The sequence below is a fragment of the Metarhizium robertsii genome, assembly GCF_000187425.2.
Source record: "Metarhizium robertsii ARSEF 23 chromosome Unknown MAA_Scf_3, whole genome shotgun sequence".
Lineage (NCBI taxonomy): Eukaryota > Fungi > Ascomycota > Sordariomycetes > Hypocreales > Clavicipitaceae > Metarhizium > Metarhizium robertsii.
Window position 1 is genome coordinate 4,932,126 of NW_011942171.1, and position 27,915 is coordinate 4,960,040.

At 54.2% G+C, this 27,915-nt stretch overlaps 8 protein-coding genes across 8 annotated transcripts; 4 read left to right on the plus strand and 4 right to left on the minus strand.

Moving 5' to 3' along the window:
• Positions 1–3,623: 3,623 nt before the first annotated feature.
• MAA_08478 (swirm) lies at positions 3,624–4,943 on the plus strand (the record flags this gene model as incomplete). The annotated part of the gene is made up of 1 exon (XM_007826476.1): positions 3,624–4,943. One exon carries the CDS (start codon positions 3,624–3,626, stop codon positions 4,941–4,943), a length of 1,320 nt encoding a protein of 439 aa, XP_007824667.1.
• Positions 4,944–7,143: 2,200 nt separating this feature from the next.
• MAA_11018 (protein kinase) lies at positions 7,144–7,443 on the minus strand (the record flags this gene model as incomplete). Its single annotated transcript, XM_011412963.1, has 1 exon — positions 7,144–7,443. One exon carries the CDS (start codon positions 7,441–7,443, stop codon positions 7,144–7,146), a length of 300 nt encoding a protein of 99 aa, XP_011411265.1.
• A 742-nt stretch (positions 7,444–8,185) lies between these two features.
• On the minus strand, positions 8,186–11,769 carry MAA_08479 (proteinrelated to vesicular transport protein; the record flags this gene model as incomplete). The annotated part of the gene is made up of 4 exons (XM_007826477.2): positions 8,186–8,237; positions 8,300–11,132; positions 11,190–11,667; positions 11,761–11,769. 4 exons carry the CDS (start codon positions 11,767–11,769, stop codon positions 8,186–8,188), a joined length of 3,372 nt encoding a protein of 1,123 aa, XP_007824668.2.
• A 630-nt stretch (positions 11,770–12,399) lies between these two features.
• On the plus strand, positions 12,400–13,586 carry MAA_08480 (uncharacterized protein; the record flags this gene model as incomplete). The annotated part of the gene is made up of 3 exons (XM_007826478.1): positions 12,400–12,402; positions 12,484–12,719; positions 12,776–13,586. 3 exons carry the CDS (start codon positions 12,400–12,402, stop codon positions 13,584–13,586), a joined length of 1,050 nt encoding a protein of 349 aa, XP_007824669.1.
• Positions 13,587–14,387: 801 nt separating this feature from the next.
• MAA_08481 (serine/threonine protein kinase, CMGC group) lies at positions 14,388–17,771 on the minus strand (the record flags this gene model as incomplete). Its single annotated transcript, XM_007826479.2, has 5 exons — positions 14,388–14,828; positions 14,909–15,167; positions 15,228–15,297; positions 15,371–16,161; positions 17,575–17,771. The coding sequence occupies 5 exons, from the start codon at positions 17,769–17,771 to the stop codon at positions 14,388–14,390; spliced, it is 1,758 nt and encodes a 585-aa protein (XP_007824670.2).
• A 1,814-nt stretch (positions 17,772–19,585) lies between these two features.
• Positions 19,586–21,004, minus strand: MAA_08482 (Transcription factor IIS; the record flags this gene model as incomplete). Its single annotated transcript, XM_007826480.1, has 3 exons — positions 19,586–19,856; positions 19,937–20,415; positions 20,474–21,004. 3 exons carry the CDS (start codon positions 21,002–21,004, stop codon positions 19,586–19,588), a joined length of 1,281 nt encoding a protein of 426 aa, XP_007824671.1.
• Positions 21,005–21,467: 463 nt separating this feature from the next.
• On the plus strand, positions 21,468–23,033 carry MAA_08483 (Nucleus export protein Brr6; the record flags this gene model as incomplete). Its single annotated transcript, XM_007826481.2, has 3 exons — positions 21,468–21,576; positions 21,675–22,639; positions 22,695–23,033. The coding sequence occupies 3 exons, from the start codon at positions 21,468–21,470 to the stop codon at positions 23,031–23,033; spliced, it is 1,413 nt and encodes a 470-aa protein (XP_007824672.2).
• Positions 23,034–24,872: 1,839 nt separating this feature from the next.
• On the plus strand, positions 24,873–27,584 carry MAA_08484 (fungal specific transcription factor; the record flags this gene model as incomplete). Its single annotated transcript, XM_007826482.2, has 6 exons — positions 24,873–25,112; positions 25,213–26,324; positions 26,383–26,501; positions 26,584–26,663; positions 26,730–26,818; positions 26,879–27,584. The coding sequence occupies 6 exons, from the start codon at positions 24,873–24,875 to the stop codon at positions 27,582–27,584; spliced, it is 2,346 nt and encodes a 781-aa protein (XP_007824673.2).
• Between the last annotated feature and the right edge of the window lie 331 nt (positions 27,585–27,915).

Consider the following 27,915-nt stretch of genomic DNA (forward strand, 5'->3'; position numbering starts at 1 on the left):
GGCGGTGTATGGCATGTAAGTGGTATGTGCCCCGGTATCAAAGTCCCTGTGTTTTGCGCAGTGAAGTCAGGCATCTCTCGGGGCCATTATCTGGTTAGATCCTGTTCTGTGCGGCATAGCTACCCGCATCATGGTGTATGTATTGAAACCAACAGCCAAGGAGTTTGCCTCGATTTTGATAACTGGCGATAAGGGAGGAGTCGGCGGGCCGCGTCGAGCGGTAGCACGTAAAAGAACGATTGGATCGCCGCCATGGCCATGTCAACATGACACACCCTTTTGCAACATGGTTCCCCCTCCCCTTTGACTTGCTGAATGTTACGCAGCCGTGACCCCGGATGGCGGCCACTTGCGGATGTTGGACGCGGGCCATGGGTGGAAAGGGTGTCGAGGCAAGAGCTGGCCGGACTGCCAGTGGGCAAGAGAGCGGCTCATGCCAGGTACCCTTTTGTCAACCTTGCGTGCTGCTACCTTGGCCTGTCGAGGTTGAGAGCGGATGGGCATGTTATGGTAGACTTTGAGAAGAGATCACATGAGCGTTAGCAGTCAAAGGGTGTCCAGCAAGGCGAGTTGATGATGGGTGCTTATGTACCTACAGTGGGTAGGCAGATATCGTAGGGCGGTCTTGGGCGTCGTGCAGGGAGAGTATCTGCTAGGCATCTGCGTGGGCGTGGCCATGGCCTCCGGCATCCAGAGCCAATATTGCAGGAAAGGGCCCAAGAATTGGTCCAAGAATTGGAGTTGGTTACACATGTCCGTCTTGCAGCCTTGATGGCTCGAGGTTCTTCCCGGCGCGAACTACATTTAGAAGTGGCAGGAGGAACCGGCGGTGGCTTCCCGCGTTCGATATCCCCAATACGGTCCCAATGCAGGAGGAGCAGGCAGAACTGCCAAGAGGACTCGAGAGGCACACTTCCAACACAGCCGAGTCCTCTGTCCAATTAGAATGAGCATGGCCAAAGACGCAAGGTCCATGTTCAACTCCAGAGCTTCCATGTTGCGTGTCCGGCGAGAGCGCAGGCCTGCCCAAGTCAATTCAATTGTGAACAGTCTGGGACTATAGAACGAAACCTTTGTTCTGTACGACGGCCGGTTTCACCCTTGGCCATGACGTCTAAACTGATGTCCATGAGCCGAAAATACCACGGCATGCACCGGCACTCCAACTAAGTCCGTCGACCCCAATTGGCCGTATCGATAACAAGCCATGCCCCCGTGGTCGCAGCGAATCACACCCCCGCTTCGCTGGTGTGCCTGATGACCTTGGGCTGGCGACAGCACCTGACTGGCTGATGGAGGGTCAGCGAAGTAGGGTGGGGAGTGTGGATAGCGGGCCAAAGTTGGAGGGACCTCAAGGCGAGGAGGAGGAGGGAGCATGGACATGTCAGTCGCGGATCAATGCGAATGAATGCGCGCATCCCAGAATGTCGACCTTTGGCATCAATGCTTCGCTGGTGCCGGTGCTTGCCCATGGTAAAAAGAGGGCCATTGGCAAAGAACAAAGGGCTATGTGCCATGTGCTATGCGTCGGCGTGTATTATCCGGTGCAAGACTTTGTGCACGGCGTGCATGGCACTTGGGCGAGGCCAGTCTCCGCCGCATTGTCCAGCACTGTGCATTCCGATACTGTAGGGATGGTCCTTCCATTTTAGATTCCATCCGCCCCTTTGCTCTGCTTCGCTCAATGTCGTGGCATTGGACGTTGCATATTCTACATTACGCCTTGCATCATCAAACATGTGCCAAAGCACCGGTGAATGTGCTCCGTAGCTGGCTAGAGTTGCTTGGTTCTCAGCCAGCCAGCTTTGTCACGTCCTCGACGGTTCCATGGCCTCTCTCACAAGCTTTCCACTCGGGAAAGCCGTCAAGTTGACGCCGCGACCACTGTTGTCACAATTCACAATTCGTTCATTTGTAGCGAGTGCGCCGTACTGAAATACATAGTACTCATCAGCGTGTTCCATCCTCGGTGCTCAGTCTTTGTTGCAACGCAAAAGCCTTGTCCTCGACTTGTTCAAGCCGTTGTTGGGCTTGGGCTCCTGGATAGTATTCTAAAATTATGCCCCGCCCCCTCCATCGCTAGTCGCACACCCTGCGGGGTCCGCGTTCCTTGTCCAGTGCTCGTCGCTCCCATGTACAATGTGCTGCCCTCCTTCTCGCACCGTCACTCGCGCCGCACCAACTTTGCATTTTTGTTAGACTTGCAATGCCATCAACTGTCTTTTACTTTGATCTTTGTAAAAACACAATCCTCTCCTTCTGGCAACCACATGCCACGGCCATCCTGTCTTTCTCGCGTCTACTTGAAGCGTCTTGATTGTGGCATTGCTCCGTCATCTGTCGTGACTGCTCACTTCTAATACATCAAGCCTCCTCGGCCAAGTCTTCCTTCTTTGGTCGTCTTCTTCTTCTTCTTTCCCACCACCATCATCTGCCGCTTTTCCGGGGAAATTTCGCCTCCATTCATCAAAACTCGCCTTGTTTGCCTCGACTGACGACGAACTAATAGCAGCCCTGGTCCATTGACATCGTCGACTGGATCTTAACAAGGGCCCCAGTCGTCACCAGCGGCTACAAGCCCATTGACAGCAAGCGACATCATCTCACCCCCACCAACATTTGAACTCAATCAGGGCCTTTGCGATTTTCCACGTCTGCTGCTGCCTTCAGCTTCTCAATTCTATCCGCGTCTGGCTTTCAGCATTGGGGATTCCCATCAGCTCTTCGGTCAGCCAGTCGAGCTGCGAGCCAATCACAGCGCCGCCTTTGTCTCCCGGGGGGTGTGCGTTTCATCGTGTGCCTGCGTCCGCTTTCCTTTGCTGGCCTGGCCGCCACATCGCAATTACCCTCTACTGCCAGGCGCCCCAGAAGTCGTCCACTTTGGGTACCAACGAACGCCTACTCTGCGTCAGAGTCATCGCATTGGCATCAGTCATCGTCTGTCATTTGCCAGGCATTACGCAGAGCTGCCTGTTGCATTTCCATTCGCAGGACACGGGGCGAAGCCTTAAAGCCCCTTGCAAGCCCCGTCGCCGCCTGTCTGTGAGCCTGGCTCCCTCAGTCGTGCGTTTCTCTATCAGAATCAGCTGTCCCACATTGCATCCAGCAGTTGAAATAACACGATAGCCCCATGAATCGGGTGGTCAATTGCGTCTCTACTCATCATCTTGGCAACCGACGGCTGGCGACATTGAGCAATTGAGCCGGGTGATTGGATCGTCTACTCGGGCTCCCACGCGCATCGTCTACCGGTTGCGCATAACACGCAGGCAATCAATCAATCAATCAATCAACCCACACCCCCTCCGCCGTCGTCGCCTCGCAGCAAACGCGATCTCCCTGGAACCTTACGCTACCACTGCCCACCGCCAAAATCGGAGCAAACCACAAAACGATAAAGACGGCCTTCCCCCTCTCTTTGTTGGATTTGGCTTTTACTGTACAAGCTTAGTTTATTGCACCGTTTCCCAAGTCTCCAAACTCCGGCGGGCAGTAACCTTCGGACTCGGGCACTGTATCTCCGACTGTGGCTGCTGCCTACTCGCGCAGCTCCAGAGCGGTCTTCGCCACCCATCCACGTCACTGTGTCTCCTCGTCAGAAGTGACAGCCCAACTCACACGCAATGGCTGACAAACCGACATCCAGTCAGGCGCGCACTTCCACCACCTTCGATAAGGACAAGCAGCCTGCCGTGACTGCAACTCCATCATCTTCGTCTTCTTTAACCCATCTTGCTTCCTCCTCCTCCTCTTCCTCTCCCTCAATTTTTTTCCCCTTCGCACGTCGATTCTCCAATCCTCCAATGGCATCACATTCACCGACCGCCGACCAGGCGCACTCGTCAATGGCTCCACCGCCACCGCCAATTGAGTCCAAGAAATTCGACATTACCAGCCTGATGTCACCGCCCGACGCCGTGCTCGACAGCTTTCATCATGGCAATTCCCTATTGAACAAGTCGGGCGGTGCCAATGGCAAACAATCATCGGCGCAGCAGCCGCTGCCCATGTCACCGCCCATCTCGCCTTACAGCAAACCCATCTCGACGACTAGCAGCACCCTGCCTGCAACTCCACACAGCCAGCCCATCAAGGACCCCGTCTTGTACCCTGCCGACGAGCACTCGCCGGCCAGTCCTCCGCAGCCTCCATTGTTTGCTCCCGCTGAGCTTGAACACCAACGCATTGTTGACGAGCACGTTCGCGCCCGGTCGCAGAGCATTTTCAGTGGCGTCACGCCACCCAAGAGAGAAGATTACGAGCTGGTCCTCACCTTTCGATCTCAGGTCATGACGCACTTCACCACGAACCCTAAAGGATGGCTGCGCAAAGAACTGGCCCTTCTCAGGGCTGATAGACGGGCCGGCGCCCAGCGATACCATGCAATCATGCCAGCCAAGCCCATTGCCGCCAAACCTCCCCGATCCCAGCGGACTGATCGAATCTCCAAGCCTCATGCAACTCCGAGACCGATTCGCACCAACGCCACAACGGTTGGAACCACGCCGGTAAGACCTGTGGGCCGCACTAGCGCAACTCCTGAACCGTCTCGTCGGGTCGTGGCTCCCAATCGTGAGGACAAGGACTTCAACTCACTGCCCGACTATTGCCCCCCTTTGAACTCACTTCCCAATCGCTCCAACAGCCTCAAGGTGGATTGGAAGGGTCAGCCAATTGATCTCAGCAGCGATCCGCACGCCAGTCTGCTTCACCCCGACGAGCTTCTTTTGGCAGGAAACCTGCGCCTGGACTGTGCCACGTACCTCACAAGCAAGCGTCGCATCTTTGAGCGTCGCCTCCAGTGCCTTCGCACGGGCAAGGAATTCCGCAAGACAGATGCGCAGCAGGCTTGCAAAATTGACGTCAACAAGGCATCAAAGCTGTGGACGGCTTTCGAGAAGGTGGGCTGGCTGGAACAAGGCTGGGTTCGTCGATTCCTCTAGACTGATTGGCACCCACAAATAATCAACTTGATAACGACAAAGTTGTGCATACGACCACGCATGACTGGTCGCGTTACATGGATTTACAATAGCGCTTTACGGACTTGTTTAACGATATGTTGATTTAATCAGCCGGTTGGCATTGGACAATATGGATTCGGCTGCGCCGGACGAGCTACGGCCCTCCAAGCCACAGCATTTGATTCGTTCTATCCCCGAAACTTTTTTATTTTTATTTTTATTTCCTCTTTTCCTTTATTCTAGTTTTGATATGCATGCGGTATATGGCATGACGCGGCACGGCACGGCACACATGAGCAACTCGATACACAGAGCACTAGGGAACATCACGATACCCCGGAGTGGAATCCAAGTTGACCCCCATTGCGATTTCGTCACTCCACTCCACGTTTTTGATTGATTTGGATCAATTTTCTTATGTCATTTTTTTCGGCTTCCTTGTTTGAGGGTGCCATCTCATTTTTTTTTTCAAATCTGAGATTGGTTCTCCGACGACTGGGCTGGACATTCTTTACACGGGCCAGGTTGTATGTTTCAGGATATTGCATGTATGGCGTTATTCTCTCACAAGGGCCATTTGAGAATGGGAGGTGGCAAGACTGGAGCATTGCCTTCTCTTGAAGAGAGGCACGCTGCATTTTACAATGCGATGGTGACGGAATATATGTTTGGTATGGGAAATCCCTAAGGGGAGCCGGTGGCACAACCCACTTGGCATACATACTCTCGTTGTATGAACTGGAATAGGTAGATAGTGAGGCTGAGAGTGGTCCTACAAGGGCTGCAGCCATAACAGAGCCAATTTCTTGTTCACAGTGGGCGCAAGCGTTTGCCTAGTAATAATGAAGAGTCAAATGTGAGTCGCGACGTGGCAGTGGGACGGGATCTCATGTCGCAACAGCGTCGGGGTGACGAGGACCCTGCGTCCGGGGATGCACGTCGTTGTCGGTACTCCGTGCTCGGTACCCAGGATCTTGTTTCCCAGATCTCGCTTCGGACGGAGGGCCATTTTAGCTCAACGCATTTTTATTTTTTTTTCAGCCCTACGAAAGGGAGGGGGGAGGGGGGTGTGCGTGCTGTCACGAGGGGACATGACCGGGGGCGTCTTATCGATACCGATATTGATATCGAGATACGGGCCGTTGCGGCTTGACGGGACCTGGATGATTCGGGGAAAGGAAGACAGCCGGCGCCGGGCAGCACCGGGGGGTGGGGGTGTAGCGTGAGAGCGACCAACGCAGCCGAGAGCATGAAGTTGTCTCGACTGGGAAAAGCTGTTGATGAGCAGTTTATACGTGCGAGATGGAGGCGAATGTCGTGTCTGTTTTGAAATTTTGAAGTGCACCGCTGGAGGGGAGAGGTTTGTGTAGGGTAGTCTGGTGTTGAGGGGCTCGGGAAGACTCTTTTTGTATCCTGTTTACCAGATCCTCTTTGGCGGAAGAAAGGACGGTGTAGGACTCGTCTTGTGGCTAGTCTAGATGTATGGCTTGGCCAGCAAGCTTTGGTTGTGTCGCTGGCTTGTATGAATTATCAATATGCTATGCTTTGTTTTGTGTGGAATTGCGGAAGCAAAGAATGTACTGGATCAAGTGCATCTCTTTTTTCGTTGTATCTTTACGAAAAATAGTAGATACTAGTCATGCCGAGTGTTACACTCCCCTGCGCACCATGGAAAGAAATAAAGGCGTTGATCTGTTATACTTGTCTTTGTACGGAGTAGTCTGGAGGAATACCAGACACGTAAGCTGTTACACTCCCTGGGCATTATTTAAAGAGCAAACAATGTTATGAATCTGTCGTACTACTGCCTACTCGCATGAAATAAAAAAGACAAATGAGACTCGGATCCGTTCTTGCTCCTCAAATGTAAAGAGACAAGACACTTTTCCTCCGTTGCCCCCCCTCCCTTCCGCACTATCAAACAATAGGTCCTGCCAGCAACGACCAAGGCCACTCATCACATTCCCCGTGTATATCCAGTATTTAGTCTCGCGCGTCGTGCCCACGTCGTATCCCACGTCGTATCCAGGGTCCAAGAGGCACGTCCTTTCCCCTCTTGGCCCCGATGAGTTGTGACCAAGCATAACCGTCGTCGAGTGTCTCGTACGTGAGCCATCGTTCCAGGCCGACGAGGATAGATTATGCCAGCACACGGGCAAGATGCGCGCAAATAGCATCATCACGCCGACGCGCCCGTCCCACCACTGCCCACGGGACAAACCCCCTCGCAGACACAAGCCGTCGGACACACCTCCTCCCGGCACGGCTTGCAGCGCTCCTCGCACGCATCGGGCAGCGGCGCGCCACACGTCCACGGGCACGCGACGCCGGGCACGGCCACCTGCGAGCACAGCTTTCCCGGCGCGCACCGCGGCGTGTAGTCGACGGGGTAGCAGTCTTCGCCGGAGCCGTCTCCGTTGGCGGCATCCAGGGGCAGGCCGACGGCGGCGCCGACCAGAGCAACAATGTGCAGCTTCATCGTGACAGCATGTACCGAGGACTCCGGACGGACCTGGGTTGTATTACAAGGATATTGGGTAAGTCGGTCGGATAGGAAAAATGGAAAGCGTTGCTGGCCCCCTTTTTTTTTCGGGGGGATGATAGGTGCCCGCGTGGGTTTTTATACGCCGGCCGCCGCGCTTACTCGACTGAGACCTGGGGGCGGTCGAGGAATGGGACTCGGCACGAGGCTGGGGGTACGTGTCTCATTTCGAGGGCTCGTTGCCGTGGGACGGAGCGCAAGGGATGTATAAGTAGATGTTTGCTGATGCGTGGCCGGGAAGACGTGACACGGTGGTTGCGAGGGCCTTGGTCGAACACCGAACACGCGCAAAGGGCACGGTGAAAATAGCTCAAAACGAAACATGTTGGCAAAATTCAGTATCGCGGCTCGCGTGCTACTATGGAAATTCGTAGGCATTAGATGCAGGGTTGCGGTCCCCCGGCACAAAACACCATGTTGAAGCGGTCCATGGCATCATGTACAGCCGAGATGTTCGCGTCTCTTTTTTTTTTGGTAGCTAAGCGGCTCCAGCTTTCCACTGTCTGGTTGGAACGCTGTCACTGGTCTGTTGTATTCGCCGGGATACATGGGCAGATGGATATATACACACTGTCTGGCCAGCCCGTCCATCCGTCCTTCGTGACAAGTTATACTCATAAACAGGACCCGCGTCATGAGCTCATGGTATTAATACACCCAACTCCCCAAGTCCCCCTTTTCACTTGACTTCTATGTGCTGCACCGCCTTTAACCACTTCTGCTCATCGCTCCTGGACAAACGTTAGCGCTCCCACGTCAGACTCGCATCTCAGAAAAGACCAAAGCTACTTACTTGTCAAACTTCAACAACTTGCCCAGCACAGGCACCAACTGCGCCCTCAGTCTCCCGTCCTTCTGCTCCAGAAACTGCAGCAATATCGTCTTCAAGTACATGGTATCGCCGCTGCCCGCCGCGCCGTTGCCCCCATTGCCGCTTCGCGTCGAGTCCATGGAGCTGCGACTCGAGCCCGCCACCAGCTTCGACTGCGCCGTCTTCAAGTCCCTGGCGAGCTTCTCATAGCGCTGCCGCGAGTCGTCCAGCATCTTGCGCAGGTCGCCGCGCTGCTTCTCGCCATCGCGCAGCTGCGTCTCCGACGTGTCCAGCGCTGACCGCAGCTGTGACACCGTCGTGCGCATCTCCTCCGTCTCCGCCGACGCCTTGGACTCGATGGCTTCGAGCTCGTCCCGCCGCCGCTTCCACTCCCTCTGCCGCTCCTCGAGCTCGTCGCGCTCGTTGGTCAGCGACTTGACTTCGCGCTCGAGTTCGCGAATCTTGCCCTTCAGCTCCTCCGACTCGCGCGCCTTGCGCCTCGCCAGCGTGCTCGACTCGTCTTCGATGCGCTCGCGTTCTTCAATCGCCGCCTCCATGCGCCCGCGCATCTCGCGCACCTTGGTGTCTGCGCGCTCGTCCACGTCTGCCAGCAGGCGCCGCATCGTCTCTCCCTCACGCGTTCGCTCCTGCAACAGCCGCTGCACCTCGACCAGTTCCTCTTCCAGCGACTCTGCCTGCGACTTGGATTCCTTTAGCTGCACAGACAGCTCCGTCGTTTGGTCGCGCATGCTAGTCAACAGGCCCTGTGCGTTGGTGTACTGCTGCGACTTGAATTCCGCTTCCTCCTGCGCCGCGGCCTTTTCTCTTCGTAGCTTGTGCATCTGCTCCTCCAGCTCCTTGACGCGCGGGCGCAGCTTGTTGAGCTCGTCCTGCGCCCTTTGTAGCTCGCGTTCCGTCTTTTCGGCCTTGGCACTGAGCTCAATCTTGTCGGCCTCGGCCCGTCGTAGATCCTTCTCAGCCGTGCGCTTGCCATCTTCCGCCTTTTGTTTGCTGCTTTCCTCGGACTTGAGCTTCTCTTGTAGGCTCTTGATCTCCTTTTCGCCATCAGCCACCAGTTGCTGGGCTTTGCTGACGTCACGCTTCAGCTCAGACTCCCTCCTTTCTGCAGTCTTGAGCTCCTTGATCTTGGCGGCAAGCTCCTCCTTGGTTGTCTTCAATTCGGCCGACTCTTGTCTTAAGCTCTTTAGCTCCGGCTGTGCCTTTTGCAGTACTTCCCTCAGGTCCGTCAGGTCTTTGAACCGGGTCTGAGCTAGCTGTTGAGCAGCGCCCAAATCAGACTGCAACGTGGTCGACTTGTCCCTGAGATCATCGTACTCCTTTCGTAGAGCGTCCAGGTCGCCTTGAACCTTTGCGTTGGAAGTTGCATTGGATTTTGACGATCCAACCTGGGCCTCGAGCTCAGCAATATGTTCCTTGAGCTTGGTCTTCTCTTGCTCGAGCTCTTTGATCTTCTCCTTTGCTTCAACATGGTCTTGTCCAATGTTGACCAGGTTCTCTTGTAAATTCTCAATCTCCTCCCGTAGATCTTCCTCGGTCTTGCGCCTCTTGGAAAGCTTCTCAATTTGCTGGTCCTTTTCTTCAACCTCAGTCTTGAGCTTGGCAATCTCAGCCTCAAGAGAAGAAAGGGCAGCACTGTCCGGTTTTTCAGTAGCTTCCTTGGGGTCCTCCTCTTCAGCTGGAGGCGGAGCTGCCGCAGTGGCACCACCGGCACCACCCTTGCCCTTCTTCTTCTTGTTATTCTTCTTTTTGGAGCCTCCAGCGGCAGGAGTTATCGCAGGAGTTGGCTGGGTGGTAGTTGGTTGGGATGTAGCAGGCGAATCCAGTTTCTTAGTGAGCTCCTCAATCTTTGCCAAACTCTCCGACTTGTCCTTTTTGAGGCCCTCGATCTGGGTGCTAAGGTCGTCAATCAGCTTCCTAGATATGGACTTTGCATTATTGGCCTTGGTAAGCTCAGCATCAAGCTCACTGGCCTTCTTGTCCGACTCGGCAAGAGAGGCCTCGACATCCTCGACCCGTGACGCATGCTCCTTCTTATCCCTCTCCGCCCGTTCTTCCAGGTTCTTCAGCTCTGACTGTGCCGCGTCCAACTTTTCAGTTAGTGCCCTGATTTCCTGGTTACGTTCGTCGAGCTGTTTTCGTAGCGATGCCTGCGGTCCGGAAGCCTCCCGAGATTCGCTCAATGCTTTGCTTGTCTTTTCCAAGTTTTCTGCCAAGCCAACACTGTTCTCCTTGGCAATGGACAGCTCTTTTTCCAGATCCTCGACTTTGCCCTTGAGCTGCTCAATTTCTTCCGTCTTGGACGCCACCTCGGCCTGTAACTGGGGAATTTCTTCGTCGTAGGAGAAAAAGTCCTCGCTTTCTGATTTGCCGTGGTGGGCATCCTGCGCCTTCTGCTTGGGCGAGAACATGCTAATGACGGACGCAACAGGGGACTTGACCTTCTCGGCAGCAACATCAACGCTAGTGCGGGCAGGTGGTTCTAAAGACTTTCGTCCACTCGACTCGGCAGCAGTCTCGACAGATTTACCACTCTTGAGAGCCTCCAATTCCCCTTGTGCCTTCTTGAGCTTCTCCTCGGTCTCGACGTGCTTCTTCTTGAGTTCTTCCTTGTCGGCAGACACCTTCTTCAGCTCATCCATGACCATGTCACCTCTCAAGTTCAATTGGTTGAGGTATTCGACGAGAGAGTCCGGATCGTTGATGGATGTCAGCGGCGTATTCTCGCGCAGCGCCTTTTCAAAGGGCTCAATAGCTGTTGCGCGCTTATGCGCAACCCTATATGATCGCAGGAGCTCTGTAACGAATCATCAGCACAGCGCTCAATTAATTACCACCTGTGAGTCCCGCATACCCGGGTACGTCGACTCCAGCTTTTCTAGCTTCCTCAGCCGCTGCTTAATCTCTGGGCTCAACTCCGCAGGCGCGGGAGCATCCCCGTCCTCCTTCGACTTGTCATCTGCGTGCTCTTTATCCGCATTCGCACCGTTGGCCAGAGACTTATCTCCCTCCTCACCCTTTGGAGCAGACGTCCTGCCTCCATCAATGTTATCCTTCTCAGGGGGCGGGGGCGGTGCAGGTGTCCCCGAGCGGCTGGGCTCGTCACTATCGTCAATGACAAAGGCGGCCTCGAAGACGGCCGGGTCGGGGTTCGGGGTCGCCGAGTCAGTCATATCGGCAGACGGTTTCTTTGGCCGGGGTCGGCGTCCGGCAGGATTGGCATCACTCCTGCGAGACGACGTCGATCCGGACCTCGAAGGGGTTGCGCTGTCGACAGCCTTCTGGCGGGCTTGCTCCTCGGCAATGGTGCGGTCGATGGCGCCTCTGATTCTCTGCGCGGAGGAGGACGGCAGTTAGTATGGTGGTTCAATCGAGCTGGCTCTTTGTGGGCCGTATAGATGGCAAACAGGGATAGAGAGACCAACTTGGAACATTGTGCTCGTTGGCGCTGGCCAGGCCGCGGCTGACCAGTGGACAAGTGGTGTCTAGGAATCGGAATGCGCAGGCATAAGGAACGCAAAGCAGGAATACAGAGAAGGCGGTGATGCAATGGACAGAAGAAAGAAAAATAAACCGAATTGCACACGTGACTGGGCTATACACTCATTGCGTCTGCTCTCAGAAACCCGACGTTGCACAGAGTGACGATATTGAAAGTTGACACTTTCTGGAGTTGGTCGATCCCCTGGTCATCCCGGCAGCTGCAGGTGTGGCTGATGCTGAGCCACAGAATGCCTGCAGCTGGCTCGCATGCCATCAAGCATTGAACGGGAAAGCAGCTCGGGCTGCCATCCGCCTGAAAACCCTTCCTCCTCTGGATTCTCAAACAATTCTTCTTCTTCTTAGTCTTACAGGCATCTCTCGTATTGATCCTCCCTATCAAAGCTAGGCACCACTCTAAAACAGTCCTCAGCGATATGCGCCGTTGGATAAAGTGTGGCTGATGCTCTCCGCCACACCTCCGTCAATCTCCAAGCTGCCAGCTCAGCTCGAGCTTCACATCACCACCCACCTCACTCCTCTCACCAGTCTCCTCGCCCACACTCCAGAGCCCGAGCACCAAAATGGTCTCCCTCTGGCCCTGGAAGGCAAGAAAACGCCCTCGCCCCGCCCCTTAACACCCCTTTCGTCTAACTCAGAAATTCCAGGGCACCGACTCCTCCCCCGCGTCCTTCGAAAAGACGCTCTCCTCACTGTCCTCCAAGATCACCACCTCCCAATCCCGCCTCGACCGACTACACACCAGCGCACGCCGTACCAAAGTCCTATGGACACTCTACCTCAGCTTCGCGTACCTCGTCTACGCCATCGTCCTGCTCCTCGTAGTAGGCTACAAGAACCTAGGCGCCTACGAATGGACCGGCATGGCAGGCGGTCCCATCCTGTAATTTATCCGGTCCTCGCTTCGCTGGCAAAACACAGCTAACCATTTCAAAAAAGGATATACGTAGCACGAGCCCTCATCAGCGCCTACTTCAACTTCAGAATCGACTCGCTGGCCACCCGGCTAAAGGACTACCAGGACGAACGCGCCAACACAATCCAGAAGCTCAAGGATGCGACCAAGTACGACTCCACCATGGAGCTCATCGAAAAGTACGGCGGGGAGAAGAAGAAGCGCGACAAAAAGGACACGCAGGAAGACAAGCAAGACCAGGACAAGAAGGCGAAACGAAGCCCTCCCCCAAGCGGCACCGGACGAACGAACCTGCCCCCTCCGCCAACGGCAAACATTGTCCGCCCTGATGCCCAGCAGCAGCAGCAGCAGCAGCCGCCTCCGCCGCCGGCCCAGCAGCACGAGGGCGATGCGGAATTCGCCCCCAACGCATACGCCTCGCCCCCTCCCCCCCGCACGCAATACATGGACCCCGAAACGCACTGGTACGACCGCATCTTCGACGTCCTCCTCGGCGAGGACGAGACGGCCGCCAAGAACCGCCTCGCGCTCATCTGCGAGAGCTGCAGGCTGGTCAACGGGCAGGCGCCGCCGGGCACCAAGAGCCTAGCAGAGGTAGGCATGTGGCGGTGCATGGGGTGCGGCAAGACAAACGGGCAGGTGGACGAGGGGAAGCGCATCGTCGAGGAGGTCCTGCAGGCCCGGGGGCAAGACGGAACCGAGGCAGAGCCCGAAGCCGCAAACGATGCGGAGGAGAGTGAGAGTGAGAATGAGAATGGGGCCGGGGCAAAGGCCAAGGTGACGGGCAGCCAAGGACCAGCAGGGTCAGTCAAGGCTCGGGGGCGAAACAGGTAAAACCAGGTCTCGGACGGAGTATGGAGTAAGGCATGTCACACTGCATCGTGGACGTTTGTTCATTCGCCGTTGCATTGAGCATTCGGCGTGATTAAAATTCAGAAAGGGGGTTCCAAGTCTCTTGTTCACTTGCCGATGCCTCGAGCATCTAGCGTCGTAATTATAAAACACAGAAAGGCGTTACACGCATAAAAGTGGTCACAGTAGGAGCCAGCTCAACCCAAAGCCAAGCGCTCACTCGAGTCTAAAGATTGCCCAAGACACGCTGAACGTTGTGACTCCTTTATCCGGGGGCACATACATGACAGCCATCAACGCCCATGCACGCATACATACCTCGTCACAGGCCGGCATCAGAGCGAACCGCGCCATCAAACACGCAAAACTTCTAGAAACGTCATGCATGGTCTATCTATTCCAGCTCAGTCACGCAAAACCCATGTATTCATGCCCCCTTCCCCCCCTCTTGCTCCCGCCCCATCCCACAGCATCCATCATCATGTCCCACATCGATATCGTTCGACATTGCTTTCCTGCTACAGTTCATTTGCTCATGTATTTCTGCCCACTGGCCCCTTTGCCCACGCTGCCATTTGACAATGGCCTGCACCCCGGCCACCCCGGCCATAAACCTAACACGCAGCTGATCCAATATTGCGCACGCCATCCTCTATACCAACCAACCGGGACGGCATGCCGTTACTAGATGGAGAGAACAGTACGGTCAGTGCAGGAAAAACGACGGCCATTATTCCTTGTTGGCTGGTAACGTCGCCCCAGTTTGTGAGTGTATTAACCCCCTTATCGCTTTCTCACTTCCGTGGCCCATCCCTCGATGCCTTCTCCCCGCCCGCCCACCTCCAGCCCGTCAATCTTCAGGCCCTTCATGCCGGGGGTGTCTTCCAGCCAATTGTGGCCTGCCATGCCTCCCGCGTTGGCTCTCTTCTCTGGAATCAACTCTAGCATGGGGACCAGGAACGCCGAGATCCTCTTGGCCTCTTCCTCTTTGAAGTGGTACTTCTCCCGCAGCACGTCTGGTAACGCCCAGTGTCGCAGCCGATGAATATTTCGAAGTTCGCCTTTCCGGTTGAAGATTTCTTGACTCCACTTGCCGCTGAGGCAGAGAGACCGAGGAAATGGTCCCAATAGTTCAATGATTTGCGCAATGTGGTCGTCGTCCTTGCCGTACTTGGTGCCAGACTGTGGGTCGAACAAGTAATCGCCTGTGATCAGCTCAAACACCTGAAACCGGCTTATTAGCGTCCCTCTTTGCAGCAATATACCAACAGGTAGTCCCAACGCCTTGGAAAGCCAATACTTACCATGGCCGCCATGCTCCAAACGTCGGTGCTGGCCCCCCATTTCGCGCCAAGGATAACCTCTGGTGATCGATATTGTCTGGTCTGGATGTCGTTGGTAAAGTGGTGGTTGACCCAACAGGCATTGCCCAAATCGGCAATTTTAACGCTGATGACATCAAAAGCGTGAGCGTCCTCGGCCTTGCGCTTCTCACCCGTTGAGGCTGAAGGCCCGCTCGCCTTATCGAGGGAGATTCCGGACACCTCTCGGGTAAGAATATCTCTGCAGCAAAGTCAGCAATGCCATACCTAGGCGGGTGGCGCTCGTGATGCAACAACGTACGCTGTCTTTTCTCTTTGTTTTTGTGTTTCTTCTGTTGACTTGGGCGATGGCTCGTTATTCCTGTTCGCAGCTACACAACCCGTTCTTGTCAGCTCATTGTCTCGCTCAACATTTGACCTCGACCTCGCGACATGTCAAATTACCTTGGTCCAAAACGCTACCAAAGCTCGGTGCTGCTGAACCCCCAGGGAACAAATTCGACTGGTTAAAGGTAGAATTCAACGGTGACGGCAGCGGCTGGCTGCCTGTGATGAGGGTCCTACGTCTCCTCCTTCCGTTACGGTTGTTGTTTTCCTTTTCTGCCGGCTCGTTCTTGACCACCTTTTTGACAATCTGCTCGACATCGCCGATTTCAATGAGGACATTTTCGGGCTTCAGATCCGTGTGGATAATGCCGCATTCCCGGTGAAGGTAGTCAAGACCCATCAAGACCTGCTTGGTGATTTGCTTGACTAGAGGCATGGGGATGCCCCTGTGGTTCCACTTCTTGATCAAGCCCAGCAGGTTCTCGCCAAGCACCTCGAAAACCATACAAACATGAGTCCCGTGAGGGCCCTTGTGTTCAAAAGAGTCGAGCAGACTGACGACGTGCTTTCGGCCGGGATGGTCGGGCTTGGCTTGGACGATTCGGTTGAGAAGCTTGATCTCATCGATGGCGGTTTCGGTATAGTGGGCGGCGGAGCGGACAACCTTTAGGGCGACATGCTTGCCATTGGTGTTGTCGCGCGACAGCCAGACGGTTGAGAAATGGCCCCAGCCGAGTTTGCGCACGACAGTATACTTTCCATCCTTGAACTTCTCGCCAACCTGGACGGGATGGTAGCCGCCCTTGCAGTAGTCCTCAGAATCCTCCTCGTCGGCGGTGTTTTCGGCAGGGTCGTCGACAGAAGATGATGATGGCGAGGCAGGCGCGCCGGCGGACAATTGGTGTGATCTATACGATGAACGGGCGCAGCATTAGTAACAAGGTCGAAGCGGGCAGGGTGCCGTGGTGGCCAAGACACGATGGACTAGCGGTGGGCAGGAAAACCATGAGGGAGGCGGTGCCGTGATGGATGGACGATGGGATGGCGGGGGATGGGGCCGGGCTGTAGAGGGGTAAAAGTTGCATGTGCAAGCACTTGAGGACAATCAATCATGCACAAAGTCAAATGATTGATGAAGCATAGATGTCGTGTGCGCAGAAAGGGAAGACGGCCAGGGCAAAGGCAAAGGGAGGCGGGGAGCAGGCGGCATCAGGAGGCAGAACCTTGACTTGAGGAAGCTCATCTCGAGACCATTGCGCGCAGTCGCGCAGGAACGGCGACTGCAGCAGAGTTGGTACGGTGCGGTGGGGAGAGTTTGAAGGCAGGCCGTGGTGCAGGACAGAAACGGCTACACAGCAGGGCCCAAGGGGCGGTCTGTGTTCGGCGAGGCAGCAATGTGAGATGTCGAGCAAGAGAGGGAGGATGCGAGACGGCGATGCAGTCCGCGTCCGAAGGGAAGCGAGTGTGTGAAGTGCAATGTGTGATGCGTGATTGACGGTTGAGGCGACTTGCGGTCGACTCGCGGCCTGCGACGGCGACTGGCGACGGGCGGCTAGCGGCTGGCAACTAGCCTGGCGCTGGAGTGGCCCGGGGCGTGGGGGTCCAGTCTGGTTGAACATTGAATGCTGGCATGGCAGGCTTTCCAGTGGACCGTGGCCAAGGGGCTGGGGCGGGCCGGGGCATCCAGATGTCATCAAATCAAACCGACATGGACGCATCGACACATGTGCAAAGGTTGAATCCTCTCTGCACGCTCGAGGTCCACTGGTCTGCCTGCCTGCCTGCCTGCCTGCTGGCTGTCTTCAACCCAGGCGCTTGCCGAGTCTGTCCAAGGCCAGATGCTCACGGACAAGTGTCAGATGCTCAGCTTCAAGGCCAAGACGCAGCCACTCGCTGTCCACGAGCTCCCCCCGGGTGGTGTCTGCGCTGGCATGGCGAGGCTTGCCCACCATCCAGCATCAGGGTTCCCCGATAGCAGAGGGCAAGGAAGGACAACCCGTGAGACATGTCAAGCGGGACGCGGCAAAGCGCTGGGCTCTGCGTGGTTAGACGCGATGCCACTTTTTGGAACTCTCCAAAATTACAAAACATGTTGCCCGTACATGCCCTCACTTGAGCCGTCAATTGGGCATGACGCCCATCGCGCATAGCCGTGTGCAACAACATGTTTCCAGTGCAAGCAAAAATGTAACCCACGCAACGCCAAGAGAAAGAACAACAAAAAATTTTGCGCCCAGATAGCTTTGGTAGCAATGGCTCACAAATGGTTCAAAAACAAAACAAGAGGCACACGGAGAAAAGGCGATGGCATCAATACGCACCCACTACTGTCTTGTTGTTGTTGTTGTTGTTCTTGGCTCTGCTTGGACGGCGGCAGTTTGCTCTCGGTGGTGGTGATGATGGGCTTGAGACTCTCCTTCTTGCGCTTCTTGGCCAATGTGTCGGCTCCGTTGGATCCTGGGCTGGCGGCTGCCTCAGGAGGAGGAGGCTTCTCGGGGTCGGCCGGCTGACCGTTCATCTTTGTCGCCTCTTGGCCACGGCTGTGAAGGTCGTCGTCGGTGCTACGTCGCAGTCGGATGATGTGTCGCCAGATCGGGGCCGGGAAAGCTGACGGCTCGGCGGCCAGGATTTGCTCACAGGGCGACTGGCGCAAAGGCTGCGAGCGAGAGCGTACGCGTGCCAGTGCAGGCGGGAGGAGCGTGTCTGCTGCCACCAGACTCGAACTGTGCGTGTCTCAAGTGGCAAGTCGTCTCGGGTTGCTGCGATGCGGTGCGCTGGTGCGCTTCGACCACGTATGGGAATCAATCGTGAGCTGGCGATGTTCTGCGGCGTGCGTGGCGACGGCGACGGCGACGACGGGTGGCTGGGATGTGTTGAAGATGGCAAGAGCGGATTCGAAATGACCTTGACGCTTTAGCACACACGAGAACTCGGTCGGTCTGGTATTAGCGGACGGTATTGCTGCTTCTTGTGGTTCGCTTTGCGCCAAAAAATGCCTGCCCAAAACAGGAATCTGGACTCGGTGCACTCAACTGACCCCCTGGCTGGGGGGTCTGGTGGGGTCTGCAACTAGAAAAGTCCGGTCAAGTACTAAGTAGATTAATCAAAGCCTGTTGGGCTGGAAGTGACGAAATCACGGTCCAGCAAGAGTCGGCCGTTTCAAGTCGCCAGCTCGTGTCTCGGAAGCGCGCCAGAGGTGGCAGAAACGGTCAAGCACAGCACAACCATGGTGGAGGAGAAAAAAGTCAAGTTGGCTTTGGAAGTATTGACTTGACGCGATCAAGTCTGTGCTTGTGGTGCTTGTGTTGTGCCCATTGACGTCTGGTCAACTCAACGACGTTGTTGGCATGTACATTCGTACCCGCGCACTCTTGACATTGACCGTCCATGTCGACGACACAAGGCAGTTGAGGCAAGGAGCACAAAAACAATCAATCTGGCCACATTGGAAGCCCTGCATCACTCTCGAGCTCATTGCTTAAACTCCCTGCTTAGACTCACGTCCAAGCTTGGCTGTCCAGTCGGCAAGTAGCCGTTCTCTAGCGAATCCCTTCAACGTTTGACCTGTCCAACATTGACCCATCCATCACCGGCACCCCATCAACTCGTTTCTGGCTGGCTCAAGTGCTGATGCAGCCGGACCCGATATCGTACAGCAGCAGCAGCAGCAGCAGCATCGGCATCGGCATCGGCGTAGATAGCCAGTCCACATCCCGCATGTGCAGGCGCTTCTCCCATCCATGTCGGTCAAGATATCTAGTATGCTCGTGAAGAAGCCATGAAAATCATGGCAGCCCTTTGTTCTTTGCTTGTCCCACCTGCTCGCCAAGTTTATGACTTCGGCACTCCCAGTGTTTGTCCAGCAGCGGCTCCACACTTGACCATGTGCTTGACGTCACTCCCATGCACCGCACCACAATGCCAGTCACCCGCCAGTCAACCCAACACAATGGATATTCCCGCATGCACATTGTTTTGCTCCGCCAATATCGAAATGCCGCCACTTCCTCTCGCATTAATAAAGAGAAGAAAAAAAATCCCTCCATACAATGCTCCCCACCTGTGCCAGCCTCACGGTATTATATATCGGCATTTTTATCCCCCGGCTACATGTTTCTTTGGTGGCTAAAGGGCATGATGAAGTCTCTTTGCACTTCTTCTCCAATCGACTATTTCCTTGCCTTATTCAGGTACCTAAACGCCCTAATGATTCCAGTTTCAACCCCCAATAATCTGCAAATCAAAGAAAGGGGAGGGGGGCTGGGGCAGAAATGAACAACCTCTCCACTCAAGCTTCTCCCTCCCAGCATACTGTTACAGCTACAAGTTGCTTCAACCCCTCTTCTTGGTCTTTTGCGTCATCTTTCGGAACGCCTCCATGCCACCCGCGCCAAGCGGTCTGTGTTCTGATCCCCTAGCACCATCAAACGTGCTCTTTGGCGCAATGGTGTAACTCTCTGGAAGACTTGTCATGCGTGCGCGGTTGCTGGCGCCAACCGGTGCCAGAATACGCTCGCGCTCGGCATCACGCGCAGACATGGCCGGCCGTTGCGTGAGACTGAATTGTGACCCAATCTTTTGCCGTTGTGCCAGCTTAGCCGCCCTAGAATCATCATGTCAGCCAGTCCGCCTTCCGTCCACCAACCACAACAGAGCAAGCAAGGAACCACAGCCTTCACATACTGGTAATCGTAATCGCGACTCTCAATCTGTCGCTTCTTGTAATCATCAGTTCGCTTCAGAATAGGTCGGCTCCATTCTCCCAGTAGCCTCTCGGCCATTCGCTTGATGCTTGGCTCCGGCTTCTTGCTGCGCGTGTAAAACAGTACAACCTTTCCGATTCCGCTGCTGAGAAGAGCTTCCTTTTCCACATTGAGTTTGGTCATTGCAGTGAACAGGTCCCGTTGGATGTTGTATGCCGGCAAGGATCCATCATTCAAGGGCTCCAGAAAGAACTTGACATGTTGTAAAAAGTTGGTGTCCGGGTCCAGGACCGCATGCTGCACGTTGTTTCGGTTCAGGATAGCGTTGACTTCAGGAAGAAGTTTCAGCTTATGGAGGGCTGGTTGATTAGACTCCCGCGCCTCGTTGTCAGCCCGGCATGCTCTCTCCATCTTGACCTTGAGCTCGGCAAGCTGCTCATCAATCTCATCTTCCAAGTCCTATAGTACTTCGTCAGCTTAAACGCGCGCACAGCTTCCATGTATACTTGTCTCTCACGATTTCATCCTTGCGCCGCCTTTTACTTGTTCCGCCCTTCTTGATAGCCGCATCCAAAGCTCGGTCGATGGCTCTCTTCCTGCGCTCTTCCGGGCTCAGCTCTTCTTCGTTTTCAGGCTGAGGAGTATCGGGCTTTGTCCGCCGTCTCTCGCCTTCGCCGGTTCGTCTTGCTCGTCGTGGTGCCTTTCCATCAACCTCCGATCCATCTTCCATCGCAACATCATCGTCACGATCTCGTCTCTTCTTCTCGCGACGGCCCTCTCGCGGCTTCTTGGGAGCATCTCCAGCAACGCGCTTTCTTTTGGTAGCCTTGAGCGTACGTGCAATATCTTCATCGATGTCTACTGGCCGGTCCTCGATGTTGGCCGTCTCTGGATCGTAGTCTTCAAACTCGTTTTCGTCGATTTCTGAGAGGGCGTCCGAGTCTCTGTCTGAACCGGCGGCCGCAACCTCGTCCTGGAACTCCTGCTCCTGTCCATCATCAACTGCATCGTTTGCAGGCAAATCGGCGGGCGATTCACGGTCAGACATGCTGAGGTGTAGATTGTGCGAAAAAGGAAGAATGCAATAGGCCGAGATCAAAAGCGCAGGCACAGAGTGTGCGTCAGGCGAGCAGAATCAAACCACCGAGTTGGGATGCGAGTATTGCCAGCTATTTACCCACAAGTGTGTTAGATTTATAGATACAGAAAATAGGGGTGGTCGATGTTGCAGAACTCGGATAGTCCTTTTGGCTCCCAACATATTCTGAATGAAGGAAGCCTGCAGCTCAGAGTAGGCCCCGGTCTGCTGACATAATAATAGACCCACTCTTAGCACTCGCGCCACAGCAAGACCCACCCTGATTGTTTACTTTCGTCAAGTGGCTTGTAATATGGTTGCCGTTGACATCTCAAAAAGAGGCCAACATCCACGGCTTCTCCATTGCTCGCAAGTTGGTCCAAGATCGCGCCCTGATAGCTCAAACCCGTCCGCTTGCTTCAATTCCGCAAAAATGGAAGCCAGATCCTATGAGGGTCCTATGGACTGGGAGTACCAGGACAAGGGCCCTCTAGACCCAACTAGCCCTTTTGCACAGGCTGCAAAAAATATACAACGGAATAGTAAGTCCTCGTGCCTCCATTCCTCTGTTTGCCTGGCTTACCAATATCCTGGTGATGGCCACAATTACCAACGCTATATATCTAACACAGCGGCTCAGATGTTGGATCACCATTCAAAACGGCCCGACCCCCGAATCCCTTTGCGCATCTTCAGTCGCCGTCAAAATCTCAGTCCAACACCCCTCAAACTTCTCGATTTACGCCCCAACTATCCTCAAGAAACACCGCTCCGCCATTCCGAAATCCCGCCTTTACGACTCCTAGAAAACCCGTCGATGAGGTTGTCTTTTCTGAAGCATCTGGTGCGGAGGACAGCCCAGCCGGCGCAGAGGTTTCAGACTATCCAAACGACACTCCAGAAGTAGACCGCAAAGCCGACATCTCCATGGGTGCAACTATTACGCCTCTCAAGATTGACAAGTCTTCCCGTTATGGGAAATCGAGTTCTAAGAAGCACATTTCGGGCAAGGGAGAGATTCGGGCGCATCGTGACCTCAACGTGACGATGCGGAAGCGAAAACGGCATAATTTGGACAAGGATGTTGGCAGCATTTCTCGGCACGGCGGATATGAAGGCGACTCCTGGAGCTCGGACTCGGATTCGGACGCTATTGGCGTTGCTCAGAGGGCTAGGAGTCGCTCAAAGGGCAAAGGAAATCAGGGGAAAGAAAAGGGATACTTCGAGTCACTTTTCTATGCGCTCAACAAGTATCCCAATACTCCAGATCACATGCAACGATGGATGCAGCTTGGTGCCAACGTGTTTCTGGTTTCCGTGTTGACGTACGTGAGCTGGTCAGTTGTAAGCACCATTCGCACGGATATTTCCAACGCCAACATGGCCGCACACCAAAAGATAGTCAGCACCATGGACGCTTGTCGCCACGACTACACAATCAACGACTGTGCCAACAACAATAAACCAGCATTGAACAAACCATGCAGCGAGTGGTATGAATGCATGATGCAAGATCCAGACGCCATTATGAGAGTCAAGGTTACCGCAAAGCAAGTGGCGGAGATTATTAACGAGTTTACTGAAACAATGCATCTAAAGGCATGGGTATGTGTGCTAGTTGGACTGTGGTTGGGGATCAAAACTAACAGATGAAAATTAGGGCGTCATTGTGGCTATCATAGTGATATGTTCTACGGTCAACTTGAGTGCATTCAGCCGGTCACACAGTCACAGAGAGATTCCTCCTACACCATCTCAACCAGCAGGGGATGTGCAGGACCATGTCAGGTCTCCCGGCATCACACCCGGCTACATGCTTGTTCCGGTACAGACCCCCAGGATGAAGCGACAGGCATTGTTGGACGAGGGAACAGATACGGATAATTCCCCCATTAACATGAAACCTTACTACACGCCGTCAGGACGACGAAGCCCAAGCAAAGGAGATAGGCAATTAAGTCCAATAAAGTACGGGCGTAGTCCAACCAAGGGATACTAGCGACGGGAAAGTCTTGTGTTGAAGGATGTGATAGAAGCCCATTGAGGATTGTAAAATACATTTAGGCATCAGTATTGGGTTTTTAGCGGATGGTGGTTGCGCTGGGCAGGAAAACGGAAAGACGGCAGGGCATAGCATTGGATTAGGGTCTAATCGCACATGACACTAAGAAACGCAGTTTCATTATGATTGTATTCACACAGGGTTGGGTTCTTTGAGCTTAGTTATATGACTGGAACATCGTCGGCTGGCCGAGAACCAGGAAGAGACTTTAATATTGGCAAAGATGATGCTAGGTAGCCCAACTGCAAAATCGTCGAAGCGAGGTCATTACTTTGTGAGTAGCTGCAGTGATGGATGAACCTTGGTCCATAAGGAAAGAGAGATACATGTCGTCAATCTAAAAATCTGCTAGTAATAAATGGCACATGGAGGTCGTTGGTTGACGGCATTGCGTGTGTGCGGCGCCGACCATTGCTTGCTCGATGGTAAAGTTCAAATATCGTAACGGGCAGGACAGATGTGTGGGCCGTCAGCCACATCCACTTGCTCCGTAATCTTGCGGACTGGCGGACTGGTGACTTGTGACTGGCCGGGTTGTGGGCGCCGTCTACTACTAGTACGGTCGCACTTTCCGATAGTGGTTGTGTCCAGACTCCAGGGAAGACGAAACCGCTGGCTGGGCACTTGTTTGCGGGGCGGAGACCAGCCAACACCAGAGCTTTTGGCATTTCATATGATACCAGACTGGTCCTCGTTTTTGCCGGCAAAACTAATCAATCGTCCAGACTTGCAACGTCGTGTTTATCCGAGGCTGCGAGTTTTTACTCCTTATCTTTTCCTTGATCATTTTCTTCTTCTTGTTTTGTCATGCCCTACGGGGTAACGGGATGGAGTACTCCCGTACTTGGTACGGAGTACACGAGCCTCAACCAGACGCCTAAGCCTCCCGGTCCACGGTCGATGGTTGATGGTTGATGGCCGATGGGTCAATCGACGGGGCAAAGCCACAGAGAGCCGGGAGCCAAGAGCTTCAAAGTCGACTAGGGTGATGGTGTCGGGTCTCATAAATGGCCGGAGCAGGCCTGCTCCATAACCAACTACCTCTTTAGTCGGCCCTACCGAGTATTTTGGAGACCTTGTCGGAAATGTCGACAAGCTTCGATTCCCCATCATTCCCATCGAGCGCACCGTTGCGTTAATAGCCACTCGTTGCCACAGCATTGCATGCCCATTCCCGTTGAGCCGGTCCCACGTCGACACTCTTGGTTGCAGGACGCCCGCATCGTAACCCACCCACGTCACGCGCCCAGACCACTCGGCAGCAATTGACATTGAAAACGCGACGCTGCATGCTCGCTCAAATCGCCGCTCAACTCGCTACTGCCGTCGGCTGGTTTCCAATCCAAATAGCCACACCCTTGGAACATATGAATTCGAATCCCATACCGTCTCTCAAGCCGAGTCGCTGACCATTGTCTTCATTCACGGCCGGTCAACGTCCTTCTTCCCCCGCACCATGTCCTTGTATGAATCTTATGTTCGAGGCGCTTCAACACCAAACTTCATATCCGGTTCTTTGAGGTGGTTTACAGGGGATAAAGCTGTGCTGTGCGGTTGACCCCAGGACGGCTTTATCTACTATTTTTCTCCCTGCTAAAAACTGTTTATTGCCCTGTATCTGTCACCCGGCGACATCGTGGGTTTCTCGCAGCTTTGCAAACCAGCGAGCTTGCATCCAGCCCGGCATCGCTGCTCGGCTCAGACCTTGCTCCGTGCTGAACACAGGGACATAGCATCTGACAGTCGACCTCCTACGTTTATATTCTCGGTCAAAATATGGATAGAGACAGCAGCAGCCATACCCCATCGGTTCCGAGCCAACCCAGTTCTGGAAGCACGCCTCAGGGAACCACCGGTACACAGTCTTCCCATTCACAGAACCACCCTACGCCCGTTGCGTCGTCCTCATCTTCCGCAAAGCCACAATCTGGCAACGCGCAGAATTCGAAACGGAGGAGAGGCCTTGGCGTGGTCACTCCCAATGCCTGTACAGAATGTCGAAAAAAGAGAGCAAAGGTGTGTGTATTTCGTGCGCCTCTCGCGTTCAAGCTTCCGCCTTTTTATTTGTGCAAATTGCTTCGTATGCTGTGCTGACATTTCTGTTCTCGCCTTACAGTGCGACGGCCAGAGGCCCTGTGGGCGCTGCAAGGCTCAGAAGGATGTCGACTGTGTATACGAAATTCCTGTTCGCCAATCCAAAGAAAATCTTCGAACGGAGATTGAGAGCCTCCGCGTTCGCCAGCGGTCCAGCGATCAAGTGTTTGCCGCTCTGGTCCGACCAGACCTATGGGAGGAAGTACTGCGGCGGCTCCGCGGGGGCCAGTCCGTAGAAAATATATCCGACTGGCTAGGCACTGCATTGTCTTCCGATATAAGTGGTGATCATGTCATGGGCCCAGCTTCAGGCTCCGGGTTTGGGGCCGGCCCTTCCCGCGGCATAGGCCAGCTGTCTCTGGGAGTCGATACCGGGGCAACTCAGCAACCGGGTATACGAGGCGACGTGCAGCAGAACAGTCCGTGGACAATAAGCCAAGCAGGCTCGACGAGAAGCAACTCATACACTGATGCGATGAATTGGACCTCAGACAATGCGCCCGGGCCCCCGCAGACGAGAGTAGGCTCATGGGCGGAGCCGATGCCGCCGGACCATATGTCCGACTCGACTATGCCTAGATACAGGGGCCTTGAACAAATTCTGTCATTCATGGATGAGTCGGAAGTCAAAACACCTCCTCAATCTTGGACAAGCATCACTGGCGACATAAATCTAGTCCAACACCTCCTTGCCTTGTACTTTTGCTGGGAATATCCCACGTTCGCCTCACTAAGCAAAGAACACTTTCTACAAGACTTTCAGGATGGACGCCAGAGATACTGCTCCCCGATTCTCATCAACGCTCTCCTTGCCCTGGGGTGTCGATTCTCAACACATCCCATGACGCGGGCGAACCCCAATGATCCCTACTCGTCAGGTGACCACTTCTTTAAAGAATCCCAAAGACTATTCAACCAGGAGACAGATCACCATTCCTTGACTACCATTCAGGCCCTAGGCATCATGTCCATTCGAGAGGCGAGCTGCGGTCGGGATTCAGAAAGTTGGTATTATGCTGGGCAAAGTATCCGACTGGCTGTGGAGATGGGACTGCACCGAATTCAGGACGGTTTGGATGAGGATGAGCTAGCCGTTCAAGCGGCAACATTTTGGGGGGCCTTTGCACTTGACCAGTAAGTAGTGCCTCGTGTTTTGAGCCTAGGTCTTTGGCCAGTGTTAATGGTTTAATAGTGCCTGGTCCCTAGCAACGGGGTCATTACCGCAATGTTCCTGCTTCCCACATCTGCCGCCCAAACCTGGCATTATAGGTAATATTGAGGCTTCGTTGTGGGTTCCATACACGGATGATGGTGCGTTTACCCCTGTTCACGTGTATTGATAACCCAAACATACATAGGAGGCAGCAAAGGTTTTGCTAACCCAATCGCACAGGAGCGCCGCTACAACGATCCTGCGAACAGCCATCTAATGTGCGGTCCGTGTACAAGTGCTTTTGTGAGCTCAGCGAGTTGGTACATCAGTCACTATACATTCTGCACTCGCCGGGGAAGCCATTAACAGCCAGGGAACTGTTGAAGATTTACACACAATATCTCAATTGGTATGACAGAATACCAGAAGTGTTGCGGCTAGGTCACAACTTTACCCCGGCCGTGTTGTTTGCCCAGTAAGTAGGCCTGTTTGTGATTGGTGGCTTTGGGATCTTGGATGCTGACTATGAGCCCAGCATGTACTATCACTTTGCGATACTTCTCCTATTCCGTCCCCTAATCAAACTGCGCATCATTGGGTCAAAGATTCTCCCCAAGGATGTATGTTCCCAGGCAGCCGACGCCATCCAGGGCCTTCTCACGTCATACTCACAATTATACACGCTCCGTCGTACACCTTCCTTTGTGCCATATTTCGTTCTTACGGCCTCGATAATGCACCTCGCCATTGCTGCGTCAGCTGCAGTCGACGTCAACCCGGGCAAAGTCACACCTGCGGACATTAAGAAGGCAGTCAAGGTCGATTCCCGCGTGTCAGAAGTGCTCAAGAGAGGCATCGCCGATTTGACAGAAATGGCGCCATGTCACCATTTTGCAGAACAGGCACTCAACATTCTCCGGTATCTTGCCAAGAAGTGGAACATTGAGGTTGATTTCGACAACAGCAACCTGACGCCGGAGGATTACGACCGGCTGGTGCGGCCGTATTCCAGCAGCTTGAACTTTTTCGCTCCCAACGTTGGCGTGGAGGACTTTATCTGTGATTGGGGCTCAGGCAATCGGCTGGTGGGAAGTGAGCAGAGCAGGCAAGTGGAAAAGGCGGCGGAGAGCTTGCAGAACCCGTTGTTTTGGCCGTTCCCAATGCAAGGCCGGCCAATATTGCCAACCGGGAAGGAGTTGGAGCAGGCTGGGTTCGCCTTGTTGAATCCGGGCAAGGACTAAATAGGTTGGAGTTTATGGGTAGGTGCATTGTAAAGGGGTTTTGGGGTTTTTGGATTGTGCAGGTAAAGTCGATGGGTGAAATTTGATACCAGGTTGAATGGGTTTAGAATCAATATTGAACGTATGTAGTACATGTATTATGCCATGATCAGGCCTCAGCACCGCCGAGCAATTTACGATGCTGTTTCGAGTGTGTGTGCGTTTCGCAAATGATTATATTATTATTTCTACTTGTACCTAATTTTTTTTCTATTCCTTTGTATTTATTTATTTCAATTCTCGAAACTGTCAGCGCGGTTCCGTCGGGTGGCGTAGGGTAGGTAAACCAGAC